The sequence below is a fragment of the Octopus sinensis genome, linkage group LG1 (assembly GCF_006345805.1).
Source record: "Octopus sinensis linkage group LG1, ASM634580v1, whole genome shotgun sequence".
Classification (NCBI taxonomy): Eukaryota; Metazoa; Mollusca; class Cephalopoda; order Octopoda; family Octopodidae; genus Octopus; species Octopus sinensis.
The window spans coordinates 61,813,658-61,834,473 of NC_042997.1; the positions used below are offsets into that span (position 1 = coordinate 61,813,658).

At 35.8% G+C, this 20,816-nt stretch overlaps 1 protein-coding gene and 1 long non-coding RNA gene across 8 annotated transcripts in view; one reads left to right on the forward strand and one right to left on the reverse strand.

Annotated features, from left to right (window-relative positions):
• Nucleotides 1-1,086: 1,086 nt before the first annotated feature.
• On the reverse strand, nucleotides 1,087-17,194 carry LOC118762657. Its single transcript, XR_004998424.1, has 3 exons — nucleotides 16,977-17,194; nucleotides 13,381-13,385; nucleotides 1,087-1,097 (listed from the first exon to the last, which is right to left on the reverse strand). It is a non-coding gene; the product is annotated as an uncharacterized LOC118762657 (long non-coding RNA).
• The window catches only part of LOC115219553 (serine/threonine-protein kinase OSR1), a 249,692-nt gene continuing 239,006 nt past the window's right edge, over nucleotides 10,131-20,816 (forward strand). For 2 of the 7 annotated variants that reach the window (XM_029789762.2, XM_029789764.2), the window contains exon 1: nucleotides 10,137-10,526. In XM_029789762.2, the coding sequence (XP_029645622.1) occupies nucleotides 10,472-10,526 (55 nt within the window). In that variant the 5' untranslated portion in view covers nucleotides 10,137-10,471. Of the gene's footprint in view, nucleotides 10,527-20,816 lie in introns of all 7 variants that reach the window. The other 5 variants (XM_036501570.1, XM_029789765.2, XM_029789763.2 and 2 more) reach the window with 5 other exon arrangements.

Genomic DNA, 20,816 nt, shown 5'->3' on the forward strand with positions numbered 1-20,816 from the left:
ACTTTATTTATCAACTCTGAAAGGATGAAAGGCAAAGTCAACCTCGGCAGAATTTGAACTCAGAATGTAACGGCAGATGAAATGCTGCTAAGTATTTCGCCCGGCGTGCTAACGATTCTGCCAGCTCACTGCCTAAGAAGCTAGTTTCTTACCACACAGTCACTATTAATAATGGTTTCAAACTTTTTCACAAGGCTAGCAATTTCAAATGAGTAGCAAAGTTGACTACATTGACCATGTTCAACAGATACTTATTTCATCAGCCTCAAAAGGATGAAAGGCAAAGTTGATCTTGATGGAACTTGAACTCAGAACACAAGGATGGATGAAATATCACTAAGCATTTTGCCCAGCATGCTAACAATTCCACTGGCTTACCACCTGATACTTATTTCATCCTGAAAGGATGAAAGGCAAAGTCAACCATGGCAGAATTTGAATTCAGAACATGAAGACTGATGAAATGCCGCCAAACATTTCACCTGGTGTGCTGATGATTCTGCCAGCTTGGCACCTTTAGTAGACTATTAATAATAAAACAAGTGAAATAGAACCAGTGAGTGTATGTGTTTGTGTGTGTGTGAGAGTGAATGTGTATGTGCGTGAGTTTGTGTGTGTGTGTGTGTGCATGTGTATGAGAGTGTCTGAGTATGTATGCATGTGTGTGTGCATGTCTGTGTCTCTTTCTCTTGACATTGCATGATAGTTGTACATGATTGTTACTGTCATACAAGCTGTATTATTCATTTCCAATATTCTGTAAGAACATATCTGGCTATGGGGGAAATATCACCTTGCCTGGAAACAGGTGAGGATTGTCGAGAGGAAGGGCATTTGGTTATAGAAAACCTGTCTCGAATGAATATATTCCATCCAACTCATGCCTGCATGGAAAGGTGGACACTGAATGATGATGATGATGATAGCGAAGGTGAAACCACAAAATATTTTGCGATGTATAATTACAACAAAGCATTTTGTCTGCTGCTTGTAATAAATCTTCCCCTTCACTATTTTACATGATTTGATTTAATAATACTTTATGCTATAGGCAACACTAACCAAAACCTCTACTACACTTACTAAAACAACAACCACTAACACTACCACCACCACCAGCAGCAGCAACAGAACCAGTGCATGCTCCTCTGTAACTAATACCACTAACACTATGAATTGACAATAGGATAAAATCGTGGGTTCTGATTTATTTTTATCCTAGAAAGGAAATCTTCAGTAATTTATGTGATTGTTAAGCAATCAGACAGAACTAACATTGCAGATGAACAGTTAAGTTTGTAACAAAAGATTTATTATCATTAAAATGAAACAATGATTGATTATTAACTGTAGATGAAACAATAAATAATTCTGTTTATCTGTCTTGACCTAGAGAAGACCTTTACTTTGCATTTACTTTCAAGAAATCAAAATGTGAATGAAAGGATTGTGAAAGCTGTTCTGTAACATAGATAAGGCCAAGATGGATTTGTGCAGTGAGGAGTTGACCTTACATAAATCATCTCTCTATAATCCTTTCTACCATAGACACAAGGCTGGCAATTTTAGGAGAGGGGGACATGTTGATTACATTGACCCCACTCCCAACACACACACTCAGTACTCACCTGATACTTATTTCATTGGGCTCAAAAGGATGAAAGGTAAAGTTAACCCTGGTAGAATTTGAACTCAGAACTTAAAGGTACAAAAAATGCCACTAAACATTTTGTTTGACTTGCTAATAATTCTGCCATCTTGTCATCTTCATCATCTCTATATCATAATAGATTCAGTTTCCCACAAGGCCAACAGTTCTCAGGGTAGAGGTAAGTCGATTACACTGACTCCAGTGCTCAACTGGTACTTATTTCAGTTCTATATTTAAGAGATGAGGAATCATGTACATTATTTATATTTGATGGATATTTTGTCATCTTGTTTGTTGTTAACATGTTTTGGCTGATATACCCTCTAGCCTCCATCATGTGTCTTGGGGAAATTTCGAACCTGGGTTCTCATTCCTAAGGTATTTTTCGATGTTATTATTATTAGTAGTATTTTATGTTTAACTTTTGCTTTACATTTGTACAAGTTGGCTCCGTGTCTCACCCAGAGACCTCAAGAGACAAGTTGGAAGTTCATGTTGGTGTTATGCCTAGGGTGCCATATTTTTGGTTTTGTACATAGTGTTGTTCTTGAGAATGTTTAAGAAACCATAAGAAAATTGTGTTTGTTTTAAAACTTGAGACTACATAGAAAGTATTTTGAGTAGGATATGGGCAGTTCCCATGAACACTATCTTTTGAATTTCTGCCATTTTGGGGTTTCCTGGTATCTGAGCTAGGTAGCAATCAGCCCCTTTTGCTATCATTCCCAGGTATTGTTTTAGTCTTCAGGTTCCACATTTAGCTAATTTCTATTTCAAGATCTTTATAGTTGCTTAGTTTTTGGTAGGTCTTGACAGATACGTTTATATCGATTGGGACAGTCATATTAATGAGGAGGCATGATTTTTGTCTGAAGTCTTTCAATATGATGTCTGGCCTATTTGTATCTATCTTTCTGTCTGTTTGAATGGTGAAGTTTCACAGGAAGATACTCTGTAGGCGAAAGAAGACTGCACTTGGAGACAACATGATCAATGGTTTCATTATTATTATTATTATTCAGGTCACTGCTTGGAATGGAACTTGGAATCTTGGTGTTAGTAGACCGCATTCTTTACCACTATGCCATATGCCCATGTGTGTGTGTGTGGAGGGGTCAATGTAATCAACATGTCCCCCTCTCCACGGGCATATGGCATAGTGGTGAAGATCGTTGGCAACCATCCCCAAAATTCCAAGCTCGATCCCAAGCAGTGACCTGAATAATAATAATAATAATAACATCGAAAAATACCTTAGGAATGATAACCCAGGTTCGAAATTTCCCCAGGACACCTGATGAAACAAGATGAGGACAAATGCCCATCAAGTGTAAAATAAGTTATTTTATTGACTCCAAAAGGATGAAAGGCTAAATTGACCATGGTGGAGTTTGAACTCAGAATGTAGAGATGGAAAAATGCTACTAAGCATTCTGCCCAATATGCTAACAATTCTGCCAGCTCACCATCTTATTTCATCTCTAAATAATAATAACTGTCATAAATGCTGGTTTGTTGAATTCATCAGTCACACTGTACATCACACATACATATATTAGAGAGTGAGAGGGGGTGGTGGAGAAAGGAGGAGAGAGAGAGAGAGTAAAAGGGGGATATATATATAGAGAGTTGGCATAAGGGATGCAGGATGAGTACATATAGTAGGCTTGGTGGTAGACAATGAGTAAATGAGTGCTATATGCACACCCAGTAAGAAAGAACCATAGCAACAGAGTAGGGAGTAAATGACACTAGTTATGGGAAGAGTTATACAAGTGAAATTTGTTGTATTAAATTTTATTTTAAGACAATAAATATTTTATTCCTGAAAATTAGTGTTTATTTCATCATTTTGTATAAGTACCAAGAAATTTGTCAAACTTTCTGTTATCATCCATGGTGGCAAAAGTATACTTCTAAAGTTACCCATCGTATGATGAATAATATTCTAATAATTATATAATAAATCTGAAGATTCTGTCTCTTTCTTTCTCTCAGTGTTGGTAAGTATTAGTTAAAGTTATGCAGCTAACCTTCTCTTTGTCCTGATCCCTGAGACAATCACACATGTCTTTAACCTTTTAACTACAAAATTAAATATTATAGCTATTCCAGTAATGATGCTAAGTTTCTACATAGAATAAAATTAGCATTTTCTCCAAGTTATGTTGTGGCAATAAACTTGACGTATCTCACCAAAAAAATACTTTCAGACATGACATTCTACAGTAGAAGATAGAGTGGTAACTAAAATTGCTTTTTGCAGTTAAAGGTAATGAAATTTTGAGTGGATATATCTGATTTCTGCAGTAAAATTTTTAAGAAGTTTATAGATGGTCATGGTCTCGCATGGTGAAACCATCTAATGACAACTCCATTCAGAAAGCTGGAATAGATGTCATTTGAAGAAAGAACACAGTACAATGAATTCATAGAACCAAGCTGTAGCTTTTAAATGCTTTTATTCCAGGTCAAAAATATATACAAGTTGAATAATCATGGAAGGTGTTTACAAATGAAGGCCATGTTCAGCTTCTGTGTATTCTATGTCATAGCTGCTCAATGTCTCTCAGCTGTTGTGTGCGTTATGCAAGAATTAACAAGGTCGTGTCCTCACACACTGCTGTCGTGATGACAAATTGAAATATTGTATCAAGAAGTTGTAGCGATGATGTGGAGCTGGAGTTCCAGTACATGTCATATGAAGTTGTGGTTGTAATGCTGCTGCCTGGGTCACTTGTACTGGAGTCCTCGCAGGTTGTATATTTGTTGTTAACCATGGTAAAGTAATTCACGAACAATGCTGTGTTGAAACCTGTGCTAGTTGCTGTGTACATAGCGATGTTGTTGTTGATGATGGTGGCGATGAAGACGGAGGTTCTCTGAAGACAAAGAGTGCAGTCGAGAAAAGATAGGAGGTCCCTTAGTCATGATGAAATGTCTTGTGGAATGAGCTGGATTTGACAGATGAAATGACAAATTGGTCAACTCTGGAAATGAAGTGAGTAACTGGTGTTAAGAGTCATGTGAAGCAGCCACAAAGAAAGAAGAGCTCACAACAGGAACAGAAGAATCCTTTCCAGAGACAATGAGTGAGGTAGTATCATCAAGAAGCTGGCGTCCTCTAATGTCCACAAGGAGAGAATAGTGATGTAAGAAGTCAGCTCCAAGGATGGGGTAGGGCAGGTTCGCAATGACAAAGATCCACTTGAAATCCCTACAAAGTGACAAATCAAGGATAAGAGAGATTTGTCCATAGGTTTTAATGGCAGTGATTCACCATGTAAAGAGAGATGTTGGAAAGACCAGGATTAGTGGAAGTAAGCCTTCAAGGCCAGACACGCACACTGGCTCCCATGTCCATCATAAAAGACTTTGAAATAGCATCTCGGATAAAAAATGGTAAGGTGAATCAGTGGGGGAGACAAGTGTCGTGCCCAGTGCCTCCCAGCCTAGTTTCCCTGAGAAGAGTAAGAGTAGGGTAGTGTACACTTTTCAGCCTGGTCCTTGAATTTCCTATGATACCAGCAAGTAGGAGCAGAAAGTGTGCATCCGCATGAGAAAGAGTGACATCTGATCCTCCCTGTAGAATAATTCCATGAAGAAGAACAGTCTTGGTCTTTCGTCATTGCCTCTGTGAGGCCCAAAGTGTCACCGGCCCGGGTATCACAACTACAATATCCATTTGATGTACTTGACTCAATAGGTCTCCTCAAGCACAGCAGGCCGCCCAACAATCCAAGGTTAGCATAGCAGGCCGTCCTGCGAGCCATGAACTCACTTCATTTGTCAGGTCTTCGCAGTCATACATATCTCCAGAGGTCTCAGTCTTTCGTCATAGCCTCTGTGAGGCCCAACGTTCAAAGGTCATGCTTGACCACCTCATCCCATGTCTTCCTGGGCATACCTCTACCCCAGATTCCTTCAACAGTTTGGGAGTGGCACTTTTTCATACATCTCTCCTCATCCTCCATAATACATGACCATACCAACGCAAATGTCTCTCCTGCACGCCACATCCGATGCTTCTTATGTCCAACATTTCTCTCAGGGTGCTTACACTCTGTTGTGCATGCACATTGACATTACACATCCTGCTAGCTTAATTTCTTTCGAGACTATGCATGTCCTCCGCAGTCATGGCCCATGTTTCACTGCTGTGAAGCATGGCAGTTCGCACACATGCATCGTACAGTCTATCTTTCACTCTGAGTGAGAGACCCTTTGTCGCCAGTAGGGGAAGAAGCTTTCTAAACTTTGCCCAGGCTATTCTTATTCTAGTGGTAACACTCTCTGAGCATCCACCCCAACTACTAACTTTGTCACCTAGGTAGTGGAAGCTATCAACTACTTCTAGTTTCTCTCCCTCGAGTGTGATGGAATCTGTTTTCTGAGCATCTGTGGTGTGTATTGCCCCTGTGTATCTGTCGCACACAAAAGTTATTTTCTAGGTTAATTTTCCTTTGATGTTGCTGCACTTCATGTGTCCATAGCTTACACTGGGTACATCTTATGGAGTTTCTGCCTACACCTTTTCTGCAGATCGAGCAGGGCCACCTACCTAAGGGGCTGTGTGATGAGTTTGTCTTCCTACTTGAACTTTGGTCTTTGCTACATTGACTCTAAGGCCCTTTGATTCTAAACCTAGCTTCCACACACAAAATTTATTTTCTAGTTCCGGTAGTGATTCTACTATGAGGGCCAGGTCATCAGCATAGAGGAGCTCCCAGGGGCAGCCCGTCTTGAGTTCCTCTGTTATTGCCTGGAGGACTATGATGAATAAAATGGGACTGAGGGCTGAACCTTGGTGGACGCCTACTTCTACCCGAAATTCTTCGCTATACTCATTGCCAATCCTAACCTTACTAATGGCTTCTCTGTAAAGGGCCTGTACAGCCCTTATTAACCATTTGTCAATCTCCAGTTTCCACATCGCGCACCAGATAAGGGATTGGGGGACCCTGTCAAAGGCTTTCTCCAAGTCCACAAAAGCTAAGTATTGGGGTTTATCTTTAGCTAGGTATTTCTCCTGCAGTTGTCGAACCAGGAATATGGCATCAGTGGTGCTTCTACCTGGCACAAAACCGAACTGCATCTCGTCTAAGCAGACTCTCTCCCTGATGAGATTGGCTATGACCTTCATCACCTGATCCAGCAGTTTGATACCCATGTAGTTATTTCTATCTAGAGCTTCACCTTTACCCTTGTAGCAATTGACTATGATGCTGCTACAGTCCTTTCAATTTACACTCAATGCAAATTACATATAATAAAATAATTTTGCATTTTTAAAGATTTTGAGTGAAATATCTTCAGGGCAAAAAGGACATTCGGAACTTATTTGTGAATCAGTTCAGGTACTCCAGAATCTGTTGGAGTACCTGAACTGATTCACATGTAAATTCCGAATGTCTTTTTTGCCCTGAAGATATTTCACTCAAAATCTTTAAAAATGCACAATTATTTTATTATATATATTTTGTAATTTGTAATGAGTGTAAATTGAAAGGGTTGTAGGGAATGTTAATTAATTAAAAAATAATTTATTTCTTACTTAATGATAATTGATATAAATATATAAAAAAATAAAAGGAAAAAATTCAGATTAGGTAAACCATTATCAACACATGTGCGAATTTGATCAGGATAAAATTCATCCAAAATTAAGACATATTAATATATCCAACATAGAAAAATATAGGAATATTAAAAAAAATATATGGATATATAAATATCTAAACATGAGTGTAGAAACATAGTGATAATGAAGCAAAAGTTGAGAATATTTTTAAAAGATTTGGGAAGATAGTGCAAAGTTAATAATAGGCATCGAATAAGGTTTCGGGTTACAATTCTAGATGATATTCCAATGGCCATTTCTTGGGTTCATTCTTCCGGGTAAAAAATGAAATCTTGAAATCCATTTTTGGAGAATGCCTCTTTCATCAGAGAAAAAAATTATATTTATGGTAGATATGCATTCAGTGCATTGCCCTGATGGAGGCATTCACTAAAAATGGATTTCAAGATTCATTTTTTACTTGGAAATGTAAACCCCAGAAACGGCCGTCGGAATATTATCACTTAGAATTGTAGTCGAAACCTTATTAGATGCCTATTATTAACTTTTCACTATCTTTTCAAATCTTTTAAAATATCCTTATCTTTTACTTTCTTATTTATATATCCATATATATTTTTAATATTCCGATATTTTTCTATGTTCAATATATTAATATATGTTTTAATTTTGGATGAATTTTATCTTGATCAAATCCACACATTTGTGTTGATAGTGGTTTACCTAATCTGAATTTTTTCCTTTTATTTTTTATACCTGTCTAACATCTCAGGTTCAACTTGAGCACTTCTAAGCAACCTATATATTTCATTAGAAAAATATAACTATATGTGTATATGTATGTATACACATTCATGCACATATTTCAGAGTTTTACTTTTTGGGGCAAGTGACTTGATCTGAGATTGTGCCTAGAAACGGAAACAACTATATTCTAGAGAAGTCATCTTAGTCATTTAAGATCATTGAACAACTGTTAAAAATATTTTTCATTTGTTTTTTAATACAACAAAAATTTCATTACACTTCTGTGTCCTTGTTTACTAACACAATTCTACTGCTAATCAATAAAGTACCTCTTTTCTAGATGCATTCCAGGATGTTTCTGTGTACAATAGCAACACCATTCCAAGTGTAAGAGCAATCCTCTATTGTGGGCCTCACCTGTGTATATCAAAAATTATTGATACACACTCACCTGAGTGTATCAATAATTTTTGGGGGTGAAATGAATATCCTTTAATGCAAGAGAGTTGATGGTATGTGGGCCTAGCTACGTCAAGGATGTACTTTCGCTAGGAAATACCTTTTATGATAGTGAGATCCAATACCTGAATCTATTGTGAAAGCTCTAGTTGAGTATTAAATGTTATTAAATGGATAAATATGGAATTATTCTGTGCCTGTGTGAGTTTTGCTTTGAATTCATAAAGTTGGATAAATTATATTAAATGGTTGAATGGGCTAAAATTCCAGCACTTAATTCGTTTTAAAACTCCCCTCAAACATTTTATAATTCATTTTCGTTTTTGATACGTCTTCGTATTTATGTTTGGAACGTAAGAAATTTTCAATCTGCAATCTAAAATTAACAAAAAATAATAAAAATTAGAAACAGATTAATGTTAGAAGATTTGTACAATTTCATTTACATTTTGTTTACATCTGAAAGCATTTGTTATTTCACTTTCAGAAATTGTAAAATATTTGTTTTAAAGATTTCGACTCTTATAAAAAAAAAAAAAAAGAAAAAAGTCAATTTTTAAAATAGTGTGTAATGAAAGAACCAGAATGGAATTTAAAAAATCCACTGTAATACGAAATAAGTGCCAACCTTTGATATAATTAAAATATCAGGTAATAGACGATGTGCTTTAATAATGGTTGTAAATAATTAGTAGGGCTCCGAATGAAGACCAAATGATACCATAATCCCTATCCACAGGTGAATGGCAGGAGAAAAAATTACAGTTCTAGCTAAGTAAAAGAAAAGTGATTAGAAAAAATATCACATTTAATATGAATTTAACTAATAGTTAAAGTAGAAATAACATTCTCAGTCATTAACAATAACAACACCATAAATACATGTATGTGAAAAAAAAATCATGTTACATAAAGCATTGGAAAAAAATAGATAAAAGTTAAATCAGTTATCTATTGAAATATTCTTTCGATTTTCTCACCTTCACTGGCTACAGATTTACTCTATAATCGTGTTCCAATATCTAATTGACAAGCCATTAAAACATTAAACGTGGAAATAATATATCTAATATTCAGGGTTTTTCTTCTAGGCCAGACCTAACGACTACGTTAATAAGTTGTTTTTATTGTTTTATTTCTTTCTCTTTAAACAGTAAGCAATACATATAAATTACTTCCAAAAATAAAACAAAACAATAAAAACAAACTTTCAACATTCTTTTACTGGGGCCCTGGCGCACTATAGTAAATGCAGCACTGGTAAAAAATAATAATAACTCGGTGGTGCCCCTTCCCTCAGTGGCTTAAGCACGTGCTTATTTTATTTAATGGTTAATCTCGGTATGTGTATTAGTGTGAAATATCATACGACACTGGTTTTACTGTTCTCTAACACAGAAGTATGTGTATTCAAATGTCGATAGTCGCTCCCACACTTCTTTCCTCCATCGCTCCACCCTCATTATTTAGTATAGAGATAAAGAGCTAGGTTATCTTAATTTTGTGTCATCGCTGTATTAAGCAATTTTACAAGTTCACTTTAAAATTCATTTATATTATTCTCAATCATTAACAATTAATTAATAGATACTGAATTTAAATCATCTTTATAAAGCATTTTCTTATGTATCGATTGAAAGTATTCCTATCTTTTTTTGTCTACCTCAAGCCGGTACCAAATGTTTAAGCTCATTACCGGTAAGTTTCAGGATAAACGAGTACCGACAATCTGTGGGCATTTGTAAATAAGCGACTTTACTCGCTCTACACCGCTGAGACTTACACAGAAAGCAAGTCCCCTGCAACGGGGAAGCGCTCTCTTTTTGCGACGTCTCTACATTATATTGTGTTTCAATCAAACACCACAAGCAGTTATATTTTTTAACCTGACGGCTTGACAGTAGTTGTTTGCTGCAACACTTTGTGTGAAACGAAATTATTTTATTCAATAAGTCTCAAAGGTATAGCTGTTTATAGATTGATAGTTGGAAAGCAGCGTGAGTGTGTGTGACCTTGACACACACTCACAAAATATGGCTGATAAATGGCCCAACACGAAGGATGCTTTTGAGCTGAGAGATGTTATCGGTAAGTCCTTAACTACCTTTCATATTTTTCTTTCTACTCTACAAACCTCCTTTTCTCTATGTATCTACATATCTATGGATTTCTTTAACACAATTTTACTTAGATTATCCTCACCAGTAAAATACAGAAAGCTGTCATATATATCTCTCACCACTCTTGTATTAATATGGAAAAAAAAAATTAACTGTTTCACTAGTTAGGCGTTATGTGAATTGAGTTATTAGCTTTACTTTCTTTGTATATTTATCAGCAAACATATATGTTTTACTCATTTTCGTTGCTAATTTCATAATCATATACATTGATTATCTTTTTCCTGTTTTAATTGCTCTATCAGTGAGTTTGTTACCAGTGAAATACTGAACATGCTCCTATACTGAAACTAATGTGCAAGTAAACAGTTCTGTAGTATTCTGAAATTAACCCCTATGATAGAGACGAGTAATAGTTTTTAACGTACACTGTTTCACATACTCATGGATGGACACTAATATTTCTACGGAATATCTACAATATACTATGTCTGTGTATAATTTGTGAGAAATCAATAGTTATGCGATATGTATGAGAAATAATCGCTGAGATATTGTACATTTTATAAATTGTCTTTCATGGATATTACTGAAAAGAAATAGAATAACACAATGTCTAATCATTATACAGACACGCGCGTAGATATATATTTACACTGACACCTGCACACACGAACACAGACAATTCACAAACTCATGCACACGAGTACATCGGCACAAAATTGTCAATATTATTACAACACAAATAAGGAATCGATTTGCAAAGCAACTTCGATCTAAATTGAAGGAAAAGCTTGCTTTTTGAACCTTATTAAACACTATACTTACATATATACATACATACAGGGAGGGAGAGAGAGACTTATATATCTTAACATCGGCGCAAGGCTATACATGTCAGGTTGATGTTGGCAATTAAATCAATCACTGAACTTGATTTATATGTCTTCTTTTGCAACGGCTATATAAACACTTTATTAAAACCTTCATAAACACAGTCCATTATTCACACGTCTTTGGGTTATATATATATATATATATATATATAAATTTCGCTTTAAGTCTCGTAGGTGATCCACCAAAAAGTATGGATCAGTTTCTTATGTTTGCATCTATTAAACTAAACCCTGACTTTGTAATCTACTAATCTTTTTTCGTGTACATTACTATTTTGACTACGATTTTCCTCCCTTTTTCTCGTTATATTTTTGGAATCCTTTCTCATAAGGGTGTACTAATGATTGTCTTTTATCGCTATTTCTACTTTTATGTTTTTGTCTTCTTTGTTTCCCATTTAATGATTTCGCTACCAACATGTTCTTAGGTGGAAGACTTAATCCGTTGTCCAGTTTGACTCTCACCGTTTGATCTTTGTGTGTGTCTTTTTATCAGAGCCCGTCCTCATGCAAGCACTCACCTCAGATCTCTGATCTGTTAACTTCCTCCCATCAGTCACAGTGGTCCTGAAAAGGATTATGATCGCTTCCCTTAGTCTCTTTACTGAACCACTCTGAAAAAATAAAACAATATAAAAAACAACAAAATTGAGGTTATGTTAGAGAAATGGATATTTTCATTAGTACTTCGTATATTGTTTAGGGAAATGAACATTGTGTTCTGTGGCGTTCATCCTTTTCCCTACTTTCCGTAAGTGGAAAGCAGTTCCTATTGATGAACATAAAAGACAGAACTTAATGTCAATAGAAATATTGGTGCACTCGAAACGCAAAGACGGACGACGATTCTGTCAGCTCGCCGCCTTAATTTTGGCATAAGGGCAGCAATTTCGAGGGAGGAATTGAGTCGATTGTATTGACTACAGTGCTTCACCGGTGCCTACTTTATTAATTCCGAAAGGATGAGAGGCATTTGAACTCATAAGAGGTATTTGAACTCATAACGTAAAGACGGACTAAATGTCTCTATGTATTTCCCCTGGCGCGCTAACGATTCTGCCAACTTAGAGCCTTAAGTGTCAATAGAAATATTAAGAAGCTTTAGTAATTAACGTAAATTTTGTATTTATTTGTGAAAAAAAAACAACTTTTTTTTAATACCGCTTTAAAAAAGTCTGCATTATTTTAGCATTAAATTCAGAACTAGATAAGTAAATTGAAAAAAAAAAAAAAAATCAGACTAATTAGGATCAAAGGATTTACAGCTGCCGTGTGTGTCTGTGTATAGTTTGCATTTGTTATTAAACCTTAATCCATAATAAACTGAAACAGCTTTTTAAATTTTCAGTAAGTAGAACAAGATAATGTTTCTGAATACAAACAATATATTTGATACCTTTACAAATGCTAATAATATATATATATAAATACAAAATGGGACAAGAACGCAAAACATCGTGGCCAAAAGTCACCCGACAGTAAATCAGAATTCCATACATACTTAATATTCAATTTTATTTATTCATTCCAATAATGAAATGTTTAATAATTGAATTCTGTGAGTTAAAATCACCGTTTTTTTTTTTCAACATTTATCTAAGTCTCACATAAAATAATTTCTTGTTTTAATCTTGGAATTAGATTTTTATTTATTTATTGTCAGGTGACTTTTGGCCAACTTTATATATATATATATATATATATATATATATATAGCAGCTACTAATCCCCTAACCACAATCGATTTCTGATAAAAAAAATTAAAGGAAACTTTTTTTTTCCAATTAGAAAAAAAAAAAAAAAGAAAAGAAAGATCAAATTCTGAGCCTCTTATGTTTAAAACCTAAAAACTTCTGACGATATGTTTCAAAACGGAGATAATTTTCAAAATATTATTCTAAAACAAATGCTGAAATTTCAGCTAACTACTTCTCCCTCTTTAAAAAAAAAGAAAAGAAAAGAAAGATTAATCCCTTTCCCTAGTGCTTTTGAAACATTTACAACACTTGAAATCGAAACCGGATTGTTGGAACTTAACTCCTATGCTATAAAATCTAACACGTAGTGTGTGTATGTATGCATGAGTATGAATACACGCACACAATTATATGCTTATGCTGTGTGTTAGGCGATTAAAAAAATCCATTACGCAAAATGTACATTACGATTTAGTGAGTTGTTTATTTCTTTTTCCCCCCTGGTTCACAGACTATTTCTCTCTCTCTATCTCACACACATGTGTGTGTATTATATATATATGTGTGTGTGTGTATCTGTATTGCTTGGTATCAATACTTTACATTAGTGCTAAATCAAATGTGCATGCATGTAAATACATGCAAAATACACTAGGAAATTACTTAAAATAAATATCAAATGTGTATGTCTGGTTAATACATTAATATATGTTAATTCCCTACGTTATCTCTCTCTCTCACATACACACACATATATATACACATACATACACACACACATATATGTGTGTGTATATATATATTTATGTGTGTGTGTGTGTGTGTGCATATACACACACACTTTAATGGATGGGAGAGAAAAGATGAATTGGCTAAGTTGTCATTGTCAGGTAGATTGCCTTGCAGTATTTGCTCTGGTTCTCTGTATTCTAAGTTGGTGAGGTGAACTTAGCCTTTCATCCTCTCGGACTTGATAAATGTACCACTCTCTGAAAAGAACTGACTGCGGTCTGTCTTAAAGAGCAATGGTCCTACGATGACGTTATAAACAACAACAACAAAAAAAAAGTAAAAAGAACTAATAACGTTATTCATTCTTTATCAATTGTCAATATCATACTATGGGCTAAGGCAGTGAGCTGGCAGAACTGTTAGCATGTTGGGCAAAATGCTTAGTGGCATTTCATCCTTTTGTGTTCTGAGTTCAAATTCCACCTTTCATCCTTTCAGGGCCAATAAAACAAGTGCCAGTTGAGTCCTGGGGTTGACGTAACTGACTAGTCCCCTTCCCTGAAGTGGCTGCTTATGTGACAAATTTGAAACCAGTATCATATCATAGGTTGTCGTGTGTGTGAATATGTGGTGGGTAATATGTATTTTGGAAGTTTGTTGCTTTTTCCAAGGAAGTCTTTAAAAACTGTTGTGTTGCTGTAGGTCAGCTGTGGTGTGGTAGACCTATTATAGGAAGCTGGGTTCAATAATCAGGTGAGGCTTACATATGCCATGTCTCTACCAAAATGGCAATACCATGCACTCCAGGAAGACATGCAATGAGGTGGTGAAATACGATATGACAAGGGACTGAGACTTTTGGTGAATTGCTGTGAGTGAGAAGATACATCAAGCTAAGTGAAATCATAGTTGTGGCCAATGCTTGTGACTTATGAAAGGCAACTGTGCCAGTTACATGTAAAAGACACCCTCTACATTCTGTGGAGTGGTTGGCATAAGATGGGCATCTGGCATAGAAACCAAGCCAAAGCAGACGTCTGGAGTTTGGTGCAGCTTTTAGGCTTGTCAGCTCTGGTCAAACTGTCTTATCTATGCCAGCATGGAAAACAGATGCTAAATGATGTTTTCAGAGAGAGAGAGAGATGTTCCCTCTATTTTTAGCAAGTCAAGTGATCATTTAGAGGCTCCTTTGTTAGCTCTAGATTTGGGTGATTGTCACAGCCAGAAGAGATGAGTGGTCTCAGAATGTAATAGTATTCTTTTGCGCCTACCAATGATGGTATGGGCATTAACATGATGCTTATGACTATTAATATTGTAGCTCTATTTTCGTGTGTATGCATTTGTCTGGGCAGTGGACAGTGATATAGTAGGTTATCGGCAAAGGATGGTTTGGCAGACCAGTGGAAATTTTCCCATTCTGGGTGTTTAGTTTGGGTTGATTTTTTGCATATAGAGTCAGGAAGTATTCTGTGGCAACAAACTTATTTTGTATTTTTAGTATTTCTTTTTTGTGTTGGTTATCTAAGTACAGCTTGTTCAAGTTAGCATGGCTGGTGGATGAGGTTGTTCTTTGTCATTTGTTGTGATAAGTTTTAATATGGCACTTGTGAGTATTTGAATGAGCCTCATCTACATGCTAGCACCCAAATCTCCTTTAAACTTCACACTGCTATTTTAAAAGTGGAATAATGTGCTACATAAATTCTTCTCCAAAATAATGTCAGAAAAGAAGATTGGATCATTGTGGCTGAATAATAAAAATTTCCAACTCTGTTGTGGCTTGTTTACCACCTCTCTTTCTCTCATATTGTAGTTGATCTTCTTTTTCTGTCTGGAGAAGCATGAAAATTGTATCATTTCAACATGTACCAACAAGCAGTTCAAGTCATTTTGTGAAGAAACTTTTTTCATAATATGTATTTGTTGAGGATAATCATAACCATTGTCAACATTTACATTCTTTGGGCATCTGATTCTCACAACTATTTGTTTTAACCCAAACCTTATACTATATCATGTATGACTTCAGAATCATTCTCATTTCTTTTTAGAAATTGCTAGTTTGCCTAATCTTCAGTATTTAGTCACAGGTGAATGACCATGCCCAAACCCTTAGCAGGCCCTCTTGGATTTGTGAAATTGATGCTGGTTGATATTTTGAACTTCTGTTAACTTGACATCTGCAGCAGTTACATGGACAGATAGGGAATTCCAAGAGACTAGTTGTTCTTATCAAGAATGGGCAAAGTGTTTGGCATGGAATCTGTGAGGCATAGGAATAACTGTAGGAGAGCTGAGTGTATTTCTGTGTGAGGGAAGTATGCTGCTAGCCAGTTCAGAGGTTGTTGTAGAAGAGGTGAAATTAAGCAGCTGCAAGCTGTAGGTTTAAGTGGGTGAAATCTTTACTTTTCAACCAAGTGGTCTTTTGGATGTGATTTAGAATGTGTGTGTGGCACACTTTTCCAGGTATGTGAATGGTATTCCAATGGAGCTCTTATTTGGGCTGTGTCATCATCCTCAATTTTGGCAAGCTTTTAAACTATCCAAGCTGCATTAGTTGTATGGGAAATGATTATGGCGATGTTATATATGAAAGTTTGCCACGAGAAATCACTTGTCCCCATTGCTATATTGCTATATATTAATGCCAAACTAATTTTCTATTGCTTCTTATTAAAAATGGGTGAACTTTAGAGAAATTTTATTGTAGTTTCTCCTTTTTGTTGTTATAGATTAGCTTTGACTTTTATATTGACAGTGTAATTATGGAAAATAACTTGGGGAGCACTCATCATCATCAAACATTCATTTTCCATGCTGGCATGGGTTGGATGATTTGACAGAAGCTGGCCAGGCTCCATGTCTGTTTTGGCATGGTTTCTATGGTTGGATGTCCTTCCTAACATCAACCACTTTACATAATGTACTGGGTGCTTTGAAGAAGCACTAGCATGGGTGCAATTATGTGGCACCAGTACGGGTGTTTTTTTACATGACACCAGCACCCACAAACCTGCAAGGTTGGAAGGAATGCTCAGCTGGAGAGGGATGCTGGGGATGGTCTGTCTGCAAGGGTGGCCATTCTTTTACTTAGTGTGATGTGTGTTTTCAAGCACAGCAAACCATCAGGAGTATCGGTCCCTTGTCATCCCTTCTGTGAGTCCCAACATCTGTAAATCCTTCCTCATCACTTCATCCCATATCTTCCTGAGTTTACCCCTTCCACATCTCCCCTCTACAATTAGAGATTAGCACCTCTTTATGCAACTGTCTTCATTCATATGCATTACATGGCCATACCAGTGCAGTCTTCTCTCTTGCATGCTACATCTGATGCCTCATATACCCAGTTTTTCTCTCAAATCACACTCCTGTATACTAAATGCCAGTACAGTAGGATCTTACATTTGTAATATGAGTTGAAAAACATTAACCAGTTGAGATTATCCAAGTAATTGGCAGGCTAAAATTCCCTCTAGAGATATTCAAAATTTAAAATCAATAAGCAAGGAAGATAATTCCAATGAGATCTCTTTTCAAAATTTTTGAACCATATAGGTGCAGGTATTGCTGTGTAGTAGGAAGTTTGCTTACCAATCACATGGTTCTAGGGTCAGTCCCTCTATATGATATTTTAAGCAAGTATCTTCTACTATAACCCCAGACTGAACAAAACCTTATGAGTGGATTTGGTCGATGGAAACTGAAAGAAGCCTCTTTGTGTGTGTATATATAAACAGATATGTGTGTGTCTGTTACTGTCTCCTTGCATTGACATCACGTGATAGTTGTAAACAGATTCACTGTCCTGCAAGCAGTGTCCTTTGTTGTCAGTCTTCTGTCAAAACATGCCTAGTTGTGGGGAAATATTACTTTACTTTAAACGGTTGAAGGTTGGTGACAAGAAGGGCATCTGCCCATAGATAATCTTCCTCAACAAATTCCATCAGAGCCATGCAATCATGGAAAAGTGGATGTTAAAATGAGGATGATGATGAATCAATAGATAATTTGAAAAAAAGGATGTCTTATAAACAAAACTAATTATATGAATGCTTGTATAAAGTGATTTAAGTACAGCATCAGAAAGTACAACTAGTTTCTGGAAGCAAAAGAATGACTGATTAATTAAAAGTTTAAAATTATGTACAATTTATTAAGCTGTTGTAAAATAGTTTTCCTTGGTATAGATGAATAAGAGAATAGAAATAAATCATAGATATGGTGTCTACCTAAGCCATGTCTACATATGTACATATATATGTATACACACTCACACACACGTACGCATGCACACTCACACGCACATCCCTGCCGCATTATGGCTGCCTCAGGTTACAGTATTTCTTGCTTATAGAAATTGTAAAGTTTGACCATTATTTTTGGTACATGGCCTGTAATTTTGCTTGTACAAAAACTCATATTGTGTAGTTTTAAATTATTAACTAAGTGCACTCTGCTGAGTGGTTGGTGATAGGAAGAGTATCCTGCTGCAGAAATCCTACCAAAACAGTCACAGAAGTCTGGTTGCAGGCTTCTGCCTGGCCAACTTCTGTTAAACCATCCCACCCATGCCAGCATGGAGGGCAGACATTAAATGATGATTTGAAATGGATTTGCTTATCTACTCTGTACTATATATTACTGTTGCTGTTGATGATATTAAGAAGCTACTCTTATGATACTAGGGAATTATTAATTCCCTAACATATTCCTCTTGGGAATGTTTTTGCATTTTCATGTATCTGTATTCTACTGTGTATGTTTAGAAATATTTATTTTCATGTATAAAGGTGATCATGCTGCTTGTTGTCTGTTGTTTTCTTGTGCTTCTTTTATTCTACTTTTCTCCCCAAAAGTCCATAGGAATGCAATCTGACTTGAAAATATGAAAAGTATTGGAAAATTAATTTCACATTATGGAATTTTGTGTTGCAGCCAGATTTTCAAGAACGCATTACCTCCGTAAAGCAAGGGATTTCTGTGTGTATATATATATATATATTAGTTGTTTAATCATGGGACTGTGGCAATTCTAGGACACTGTCTTGAAGGGTTTAGTTAAGTGAATCAACCTCATTACTTATTTTTTAAAGTCTGGTACTTTTACTGTTGATTTCTTTTGCTGAGCTGCTAGTCATGGGGATATAAACTCACCAACACTGGTGACAGGGGACAAACAAAGACACACATATATGATGGGTTTCCACACAGTTTTTATCTACCAAATTCATTCACAAAGCATTGGTTGACTTGGGGTTATAGTAGAAGATGCCTGAAGTGCCACGGAGTGAGATTGAGCTCAAAACGACATGATTGCAAGGGGTACCCTTTAACTGCATAGTCATGCTTGTGTCAGTAGGCATGCATTATATTTAACCCTTTTGCATTCAGATGAATTTATCAAATGCAAATGCTTTTTTATATGCATTTCTTAAAATTAATCATGTATCTTGTAGCTTTCAGATTTTGATGGTGTGATTGTTTATTTTTAGATTGACGTTGTAAAGTAGGTATGAGAGGTTGGATTTACCAGTTTGAACATAAAACAGGGAGGATATATTGGCTGGATTTGTTTGGTTTAAATGCTATGGGGTTAAAAAATCATTTATACATCTGCTTTTCATACTGGCCTGTGTTGTATAGTTTGACAAGATCCAGTGGGTCAGTAGACACCATGTTGCTTCTTCATCTTAGTCTTAGCATGGTTTCTATGGTTGGATGCTCTTTCTAACATCAACCATATTACAGTTTATACTGGGTCCTTTTTTTCCTGGCATTAGTATTGGTGAGGTTGCCTTGTAATTTGCAAGACTACAGAGTTACTATATAAGAGGAAGAGAAAGGGCAGTGATTTGTGGTGAGGTGTTGAGAGATTAAAGTGTGGTGTGAGGTTTATTGCTTATTTGTATCAAAGCAAATCAAGTTGGTGCAGTTTGAGTTTCATAAAAAGGCGCAAAAACCTAAACATATATAGAAGAAAAAAGAAAATTTTGTTCATATGAACAAATTTAAAAAATTTTCTGGGAAAGTACTTTTTATCTAAAATGCTGTATTAATTTACATAATTACTTTAAATGAATTATTTATCTATAACCTTTTCAATGTCTGATGCAGTGTTGGGTATTATTCTATACTTAGTTTTTCTGCAAGGAGTTAAAATATAAATTTTAGAGCCTCTGACCTTCTCGAAAAGGTGTCTGTGCAAAATTTCAATTGCCTTAATTACAAAACTAACCTACAAATTAGAACATACATTCATTTTTTTATTCAAATTTTATTGTTTTACATCAATTTTAAGTTAACTCCTGGTCAGCCATAAACCATCAAGCCTATAGTCAAAAGTGTTTCATCTGTGGGTATTCCAGTCATTATTTTTTAATAATAATGTATCAAAGAATATATAGTCCAGTCTGCTCTGCATTCCAAAGACAGTATAATGTGATTGGAGTTAGGTTTGGTTGTCATGTCTATCTAGTCAAGGCTTTTATTGACTAGAATATGTTTATTTGTTGCACTAATTGTTTTACAGCATACAACTTTTCTATTCCTAGCATGAAACACTTAACTGTGGAGTAGAACTTGCTTGGTTAGGCAAACTTGAGCCTATGAACTTATCTGACTTGCTCAAGGACATAACATAGAAATACACAATAATATGGTACACGCAGACTCTTAATCTCATAGTCATTGTGTCTCATACAGGGAAAATTCAAAATTTAAGAAATTATAATCTGATGTTATGTAAATTGTCTGCTTGCGAGCATCATTGTTGTTTTTCCCAATGTTGTATATAGGTTAGGTTGGCATGCAGCATATCTAACCATGCATCGTGATTCTTTACCATCTGCTCTAGTACTTGCAGTATTGTAATGAACTGTGGGCTGAAAACTGTGCACTAAAGGACCCCCTTCATGCTTGCTAAACTCC